The 9,327-nt window shown below is 43.2% G+C and overlaps 1 protein-coding gene across 1 annotated transcript in view; it reads left to right on the top strand.

Annotated features, from left to right (window-relative positions):
• Nucleotides 1-9,327, top strand: part of LOC103198896 (zinc finger protein 234-like) — a 41,691-nt gene that overhangs the window by 27,996 nt on the left and 4,368 nt on the right. The window contains exon 3 of the mRNA XM_042781253.1: nucleotides 4,284-4,410. Within this exon, the coding sequence (XP_042637187.1) occupies nucleotides 4,284-4,410 (127 nt within the window). The remainder of the gene's footprint in view (nucleotides 1-4,283; nucleotides 4,411-9,327) is intronic.

The following is a 9,327-nucleotide window of genomic DNA, read 5'->3' as shown; positions in this document are numbered from 1 at the left end:
AGCCAGAATGTTCCTTGGAAGCAAGAATGGCCAGACTTCGTCTCACCTATTTTGGTCATGTTGTCAGAAGGGACCATTCCCTGGAGAAGGATGTCATGCTCGGTAGGGTGGAGGGTCGACGAAAGAGAGGGAGGCCTTCAACGAGATGGATTGACATGGTGGCTGCGATGATGGGCTCAAGTATAGCAAGGATTGTGGGGCTGGCACGGGATCGGGCAGTGTTTCGTTCTGCTGTGCCTGGGGTCGCTATGAGTCGGAAATGACTCGTCAGCACTTAAAAACAACAACAACAGTTCCTTCTTTTAGTCTTTGGTTTCCTTCTTTCTCATTTGCTTTGGCTTAGTAGAGACCAGTAGTTGTATGTTTGATGGCCAAGAATTTCATTGTTTTTAAATAAAACTACAATGAGCGTGTTCCTGTATAAAGTATGTTTGCCTAAAAATCAATTCTGAAACAATTCTCCTTCAGCCAATGCACATGTCAAAAGTACTTTCCCATGTGCTGCAGTGGCAGTTTGGTAGATAAGTCCTGCTGGACTGTGCCATATTTGAATAGTCCACATACCTAACTGATGGGAAGATGGGAGTTCTGCTTCCCCATTCCGGAATCATTCCTTGTGTGTGTTTAATTTACTAATCGCTTACCTTCCTTCATGTTTCATGTGATCTTAAAGTCATCTATAACCTTAGTTACAAACGTTCCTGGGTAATGCTAGTGGATTTGCCAGGCACTTTTATCAGTCACTGCATTTGACCTTTAGAGCGGCTCAGTGAAGTGATGCTTGGCCTCTTCTACATTTTAAACATGTGGAATGTGAGAAAGCAGAGCATGTTCCCACAGGAAACTCAGGGTCAGGGGAGTTATGCATTCTGTTCAGTGAAAGAGAGGCAAGAGAAAAGAGAATGAGCTGTCCTTCCAGGGGTGGCTGTCCAGAACTTTAAGTTCCTGGAGTGCTGTCCTGGGTGGTGACTTCCACGGGTGACACTTGAGACGCTCTTCCCCTGGCTCCTCCTCAGTGTGCACCTCTTCTCTTCCCCAAAATCACCTCCTCCAGTGCACTGAGATGCTCAGTGCTTCATCCAGACAAGCACAGTGATTAGTCTGGTCTCTGTATAAAATTGTTTATTTCATCTGTGGAGGAAAAAGAACATTACAGAGTGTTACTAGAAAAAACAACAATGTGGGGTGGAAATATTTGCAATATATTTGCTAGAAAAATATATAAACTTTATTTAGAACTTGCTAAAAGGGCAGGGCGGCCTCATCTTCTGACCTCTTCTAACCCACAAGAGGAAAACAGAATCACCCTCAGTTGCCCAAGGCCCATTCCTGTGAGGCCAGACATGCCACCTCCTTCCAGCCCTTTCACCAGCCCTGACACCAACCATTCCTCCCACAGCACTCACCACCTTTCTTCTGGGTTCGATAATTCACTGCAGTGGCCACACAGAACTCACAGATTATGGGGTTTATTAGGGAAGCACCAGGCTACAATTCAAGTTCAGGGAAAATGCTCAGTCTCTCTCAGCCTGCCATCTCTCAGCCAACAGTCTCTCACAGTCTCTCTCCCAGCAGTGCATGTCCTTCGGTGTCTCACTCAGCAATGCATATCTCTTGCGTCTCTTTCCCAGCAGTGCGTGTCTCTCAGGAGTGTGTGTCTCTTTCAGCAGCACATCCTTCTCAGCCAGCAGTCAGATAGACTTCTGCTTCTAGGAGGCCTTCTTTTGAGCCTGGCAGAGTGGCCAAACTAACCAATCATAACACCAGAACTCTAAGCACCTGAGAGAGAGCAAAGTTCCCACAACATTACTTTGTGCTGCTCCCAACAGAAATACCCCAGGTGGATGACTTTTAACAATCAGGAGCTACTCAGTTTCTCACAGCAAATTCCACCATGGAGTTTACAAAGACTTATGGCTAGAAAAGCCATACCAGGTAATTTACTACAGTGCAGAATTATTACAGGATCATAGTTTAAAGGAAAATTTCAATCAGAATCAAGGTAGAGGGTAAGAATAGACCAGATAAAAAGGAGAAATAGAGGTGGCCAGTGAATATGCTCCTGAGACATGAGAATGCCCAGATTTTGTCTCACATACTTTGGCCATGTTATCAGAAGGGACCATTCCCTGGAGAAGGATATCATGCTTGGTAAAATGGAGGGTCAACCAGAAAGGGGAAGGCCCTCAACAAGATGGATTGACACAATGGCTACAACGATGGGCTCCGGTATAGCAAGGATCATCAGGATGGCACTGGACCAGGCAGTGTTTTTGTTCTGTTGTACGTAGTGTCTCTATGAGTTGGAGCCAATTCAACGACACCCAACAACAACAATGAATATATCAGAAGATGATGGTTTTCATTTAAAATTCAATATATGAGACCTATAAAAATGAATTATTTTTCCTTATCTGATTACCAAAACAATGTGAAAAAATTTTAACCTACTTTTCCAACTTCTGTAGAGTCATGGATCTTATACTTTCTTGAAAGATGAGAGAAGGAAGAAAATCTACTATTATATATAATCACACTATTAAATGTGCTTGTTTTATGTGATCATGATTTTCATTTGAAATGTATCTTAAATGATCAGATAGAAAGTAAGATGTATATAAAATGATACTTTCCATTTTCTGGAACTGATAAATACAGACCATCAGTTCTGTGGTGTAAGTGATGTATGATGCCAGCTACCTGGAGTTAAGCCAAACTACACAGGTTAGGGGCCCGGTCCTCCACAAGACTGCTCTTCCTTCAGGCACCTACTGGAAGCTCAGCAGCACCTCACTTGACCAGCTAACTCTATACTCAGCAGATCTCACTATGTTGAGTTCGATCATTTGTGAATAAGATAGACTATGCTTAAAATAGCAGTTCTATTCTAGCAAAAAGCTCTAAATAAAACCCAGCCAAAGGTGGAGAGGCATAGGCCCAGGTCAGGAATTGTCCCAGGTGGAAAACTTCCTTGCCCTCAATATTCCACAGTGGTGGCATACGAATGTGTAACAATACGAAGAATATTGTCAACCAGAGAAGCTCACCTGTGTTTGTTGTCCAGAATGTTTGTTGGGATTTCATTACATAGGCATGATTGATTGATTCAGGGGGACAGAAATGAACTCAAAATGTAAGCCCATCCCCATCCTGGAAGTTGGTATGGTATCGAGTGAGTGAAAGACCACATGGTTGGTCTTTCTTGTGTGGCTAGCCCCTATCATCTTGTTAGCATATGCTACCTACTGTGGTCCCAGGGGGAGCTCTGGTAGCATAGTGACTAAGGCACTTGACTGCTAACCAGAAGGCTGGCGGTTCAAACCCACCAGCCACTCCTCAGAAGGAAGGGTGGGTAATCTGCTTCCGTAGTGATATCACCTCGGAAATCCAAGGAGGGATTGCTGTGAGTCGAGTCTGACTCAACGGCACATAACAATGACAATGACAACAACACAGTAATAGTTAATGAAATTTATCTTAAATGATTAGGCAAACAGTCCTATTAAGTGTCATACACTGTTAACAAGTGATTTCTGTGTGTGTCTGTGTATATATATGGGTGTGTGAGTGTGTGTGTGTGTGTGTGTATGTATATATGTATGTATGTATGTATATATGTATGTATGTGTGTGTTTCCTCGTTTGTCCTTGAAAGAAGCTTGTATTGCACAAACCATTGAGTTTTTATACAAAAAGGAAACCAAGATATATAGGGAAAGTTCTCCAAGGTCATGCATCTAGGAAGGGACACATCATTAGAATATGCACCGGGGTATGGTAGCTGTGACTCAGTGTGTTGAATGTTGGAATTCATGGATGTGGTGTATGAGTTGAGAGGACTTACTTCATCCTTGTCCAAGACAGGATGCCACAACCTTACTAGTTTTGCAAACATTTAAGAAAAGTGCTACCAGCGTCAGTGTGTATGGTAGGAGGATAGTGGGAGCTTTCAATTTCTGTTAAAAATGAATTAACCATGTTTTCTGAGGCATTTGGCAAAATGAATCAAGATGTAAACCTTTTGTGTTCCAGCATGCATGATCATAGTTGTAGGGGTTTACTTTCTTGAGAACCATACTGAAAACACAAAGGATTGTGTTCATTGCCACACTCTGGGTGAAGCTCAGGAGAATCAGTGTATGGCATTGACAGGAAGGAGAAGGGGTGGGAAATATACTACTGACTCATGTTCCTCGACAGCTGGAACAGCTTCCCCGAATCCTCCTAACCTTTTCAAGTGGACAGTAGTCCTAAGACTGGGTGTACGTGTACTTGATGTTGTAGGAATCGGTGACATTCAAGGACGTGGCTGTGGTCTTCACTGAGGAGGAGCTGGGGCTGCTGGACCCTGCCCAGAAGAAGCTGTACCGAGACGTGATGGTTGAGAACTTCAGGAACCTGGTCTCAGTAGGTGAGCACAGCCTCTCTGGAGTGTCATCAACTCCTTGGATTTTCAACGTTTTGAATAGGCTTAGAATGATCGCTTGACATTAGGAAACTAACTCTCTTACCAACACTTTTTTATTAAATAAAACTGAGTAGAAAATGTCAGGATTCATTAGAAAGGCAGGAGCTCATTGCAGCACAAACTCTTGCCAATTGCATGTGTGATGTGAGAGCCAGCGGGAGGAGATTTAATGAAAGCAGACGATAGAAGCTGGTCAATCTATGCTTTAGTGAACATATTTATGCATATGTGTCTAGGTCTTGTGATATATGGAATTTCTTCAAGTGCATTATCTTACAAAAAATGTTGGAAATACACTGCTGCTAATTACTTTGTGAGTACATAGCAGGAACACAAATTTTCAGTATATTTCTCCAGTTCAGATGTATTCCGATGTGTTTATTTTACAAAGATTCTTTTTAATGTTCACAAGGCTCCAACCCTTTAAACATGGTATATGGCATTTCCCACCAAAATCAAACCCATTTCCATCGAATCAATTTGGACCCATAGTGGGTCCATAGTAGGACAGAGTAGAACTGCCCAGTGGGGTTTCCAAGGCTATAATCTTTACAGAAGCAGACTGCCACATCTTTCCCTTACAGAGCAGCTGGTGGGGTTGAACCATCAACCATTGAGGTAGGAAATGTAAGTCAAATTATGTCATTCCTCTACTCAAAATCCTTGGTGACCTTGATGTTTCTTCGAGTGGTTCATAGAGCCTTACATGCTCTGGTCTCCAGGCCCTCTTTCTTCTCTGAACATACTGTCTTGCCTTTTCCTCTTGCTGGTGGTGTACCTGCCCCATCATCCTCCTTATTTCTCACCTGTACCATAGATGTTGTATTAATCTCCTATTGGTGCTATAAATAATTACTACAAATTAGGTGCCTTCAAGCAACACAAATTAATTATCTTACAGTTCTCTAAGTTGGAAGTACAACATGGATCTCACTCTGCTGAAATCAAGACATCAGCTGGGCTGCCTTTTCTGAAGGATGTGGGGAACATCTGTTTCTTGACTTTTCCAGCATCTAGAAGCAGTCAGTTTCCTTGTCTTGTGGCCCCAGTCCTCTAATTCAAAGCCAGCAACGTCGCACCCTTCTGTGGTCACTTTTTCCTCTTACTCTCCTGCCTTACTCTCCCACTGTTAAGGACCCGTTTGAATACATTGAGCCCACTAGATATTGTAGGATAGGTTAGGGCTACTGTTAGCTTTGGAGTTGAGGTTAAGTTTGGGATTTTGGGTTAGTTTGAGAGGTAGATTTAGGGTTAAGGTTAATGCTGGGGCTAGCATTAGAGCTGGGGTTTGGTGTAAGTCTGGGTTTACGTTGGGTTAGATTTAAGGTTAGGGTTAGTTTTAGGGATACATTTAGTGCTAGTATTAAGTATAGACATAGGGTTACAACTATGTCTAGGTCTGGATCTAATTTTAGGGAAAAAGTTATGGTTAGGGATAAGGTTAGGTTTAGTGTTAAGGTTAGGCCTAGGGTTTGGTCTAGTGTTGGGTTTAGGGTTAAGATGAGGGTTTGGGTTAGAGATTAGGGTTAGTGTTAATGTTAAGTGTTGGGCCAAGGCTAGGCCTCGGGCTTGGATTAGGTTTAGAGTTTAGATTAGGTTTAGGGATTGTTTAGGGGTTAGTTTTAAGATTGGTGTAGGTTAGTATTAGGTTCAGGCTTAGGCTTAGAGTTATTGGTTCGTCTAGCGCTTTGAGGAGTTTTAGGGTTTCAGTTAGGTATAGGTTTATATTGTTATTGTTGTTAGATGCCGTCGAGTCGTCTCTGACTCATAGCGACCCCTCTTTGAGTTTCTGAGGCAGTATCACTACCGAAGTAGATTGCCCAGACTTCCTCCCGAGGAGTGGCTGGTGGGTTTGAACCACCAACCTTCTGGTTAGTAGTCAAGTGCCTTAGGCACTGCACCACCAGAGCTCCCAGGGTTATATTAGCCTTAGCATTACTGATTGGGCTATGGTTAGGATTTGGGTATGGCTCAGGTTTAGACTTAGAGTACCAGATTTGACTAGGGCTAGGCCAAATCTTCTTATTTCATTAGCTGATTAGTAACTTAAATTCCATCTGCCACCTTAATTTCCCTTTGCCATGTAACTTAACACAGTCTCAGTTTTGGGAATTAGAATTTGGAAGTCTCTGTGGGAACACTGTTCTGTCTACTTTACGCCTCTGCCTCAGACCCCTTTACTTGCTTTTCTCTCTGCCTGGAATACTCTTTCACTTGAAATCTCACTGACCCCCTTCCTTACTTCATTCAAGCTCTGCTCTGTTTCAATGTCAAGAGAGAAGCCTTTCTGTCCACCCTACTTAAAATGCCATCCTCTCTTTACTCCTTTTGCCCTGTCTAGTTCTGTGACATATATTTATTATTTATCTGTTTATCCCCTGCCAAGGAGCTCTGGTAGCATAGTGCCTAAGGCACTTGACTGCTAACCAGAAGGCTGGTGGTTCAAACCCACCAGCCACTCCTTGGAAGGAAGGTTGGGCAATCTACTTCCGTAGTGACACTGCCTTGGCAACCCAGGGAGGGGTCGCTATGAGTTAGGGCCGACTCAACGGCACATAACAACAACAACAACAACAACATCCCCTGCCACTCTGACTGGAATGTTATTTCCAGGAAGGAAAGATTTTTGTTGGTTTTGCTTGCTGCTGTCTCCTCAGGGCCTAGGATTGTCCTTATACATGATGGACATCTGTCCATATCTGTTGACCTTAGGAATGAAGTAATGTGCAGGGGGACCTCTCTGTCTTTCTGAGTCACGGGGATAGCTGGTAGGTAATGCACCAACCAGAGTGAGTGGGGCTGTTGGAGAACATTTTGGGTCTTCTGATGAGTGCATGGCCGAGTTCTACTTTCTTTGGTGCCCTTGTGGTGAGTGTGTGTTTGTATGTATGGACTTGACCCCCATCCTAGGAAACCACTGAAGCTCTGTGGTTGTGACTGTGCTGACCAATACGTTTTCCCTGTGCCTTCCTGGAGCCTTCCACAGGGCATGTTCATTTCTGGAATGATAGACTCATTTTTATATGAGGGTCTGGTATCTGCTTCTGAGACAGGTCTTCCAAGAAGGGGAAAAAAAAAAAAAAAAAAATCTGTCCTCAGGTCTTAGATAGTAACCCGGGAAGCTTAGTTTTCAGAAAGTTTTGACAGCTGTGGTCTATTTGCTCTTCCAAAGTCCACATACACATCACAACCCCCAGGTTCCCCCAGGTTCCCCTTCACTGTGCTGCTGCTGCTGCTGCTTCTAGGTGCCATCAAGTCAATTCTGACTCATAACAACCCCAGGTACAATGCACAAAACGCTGCCCGTTCTGTGCTATCCTCACAATCCTTTCTGAGTTTGAGCACATCACTGCGGCCTCTGTCAATCCTTTCTGGGCTTGAGCACATCACCGCAGCCTCTGTCAATCCATCTCCGTGAGAGTCTTCCCCTTCTTTGCTGACACTCTGCCTTCCCAACCATGACGTCCTTCTCCGGGGAGTGGTCCCTTCTGACAGCGTGACCAAAGTAGGTGAGACGAAGTCTGGCCATTCTCACGTTCAGGGATCATTCCAGCTGCACTTCCTCTGGGACAGACGTGTTCATTCTTGGAGCAGTCTGTGGTATTTCCAGTCTTTTCCTCCAGCATCCCATTTCAGAGGCATCATCTCTCCTTCGGTCTTCTTTATTCATTGTCCAGCTTTCACATGCATGTGTGGTAATTGAAAATACTGTGGTGTAGGTCAGGCACACCATGGTCTTCAAATCTTTGCTGCTTAACACTTTGAAGAGCTTTTTGTAGCAGATTTGCAGCAGTGCAATATGTTTCTTGACTGCTGCTTCCACGAGTGTTGACTGTGGATCCAAGTAAAATAAAATCCCTGACAACTTCCATCTTTTCTCCATTTATCATGATGTTGCTTATTGGTCCAGTTGTGAGGATTTTCATTTTATGTGGAGTTGTAGTCCATACTGAAGACTATAGTCTTTGATCTTCTTCTGTAAGTGGTTCAAGTCATCTTCACTTTCAGCATGCAGGGTTGTATCATCTGCATTGTTAGTGGTTCTTCCTCCAATCCTGATACTGCCATTTTTCATTTCAGTCCAGCTTGTTGATTTATTTGCTCAGTGTACAGATTAAACAAGTGTGATAAAAGGATACAACTTTGGTGTATACCTTTCCTGATTTTGAACTGTGCAGTATCCCCTTGTTCTGTTTAAACAGCAGCCTCCTGGTCTATGTATAGGTTCCTCATGAGAACAATTAAGTGTTCTGGAATTCACATTTTCAGTGTTGTCCATAATTGTTATGTCAAGTGCCTTTGTATACTCAGTAAAAAACAAGTAGACATCCTTCTGGTATTCTTCGCTTTCATCAAAATCTATCTGACAGCAGTAATAATATTCCTCATTACACATCCTCTTCAGAATCCAGCTTGCATTTCTGAAAGTTCCCTGTCAATATACTGCTGCAACTACTTTTGACTTATCTTCAGCAAGATTTCACTCGTGTATGCTATTAATGATACTGTTCAATAATTACCACATGACATGGGATCACCTTTCTTTGGAATGGGCACAAATATGGATCTTTTCCAATCGGCTGGCCAGGTAGCTATCTTTCAAATTTCTTGGCATAAACGAGTAAATGCCTCCAGCACTGCATCTATTTGTGGAATGGCTAGTCTGTCAATTCACGGAGACTTGTTTTTCACCAGTTCCTTCAGTGCAATTTGGGCTTTTTCCTTCAATTTCATTGGTTCTTGATCATATGCTACCTCCTGAAATAGTTGGACATCGTCCACTTCTTTCTGGTACAATGACTCTGTGCTGTTGTTGTTGTTGTTGTTGTTAAGTGCCGTCGAGTCGTTTCCGACTCATAG

Source organism: Orycteropus afer, unplaced genomic scaffold (genome assembly GCF_000298275.1).
Source record: "Orycteropus afer afer isolate SDZICR_OR568_19922 unplaced genomic scaffold, OryAfe1.0 scaffold00099, whole genome shotgun sequence".
Lineage (NCBI taxonomy): Eukaryota > Metazoa > Chordata > Mammalia > Tubulidentata > Orycteropodidae > Orycteropus > Orycteropus afer.
This window is presented reverse-complemented; position numbering and strand designations above follow the sequence as displayed.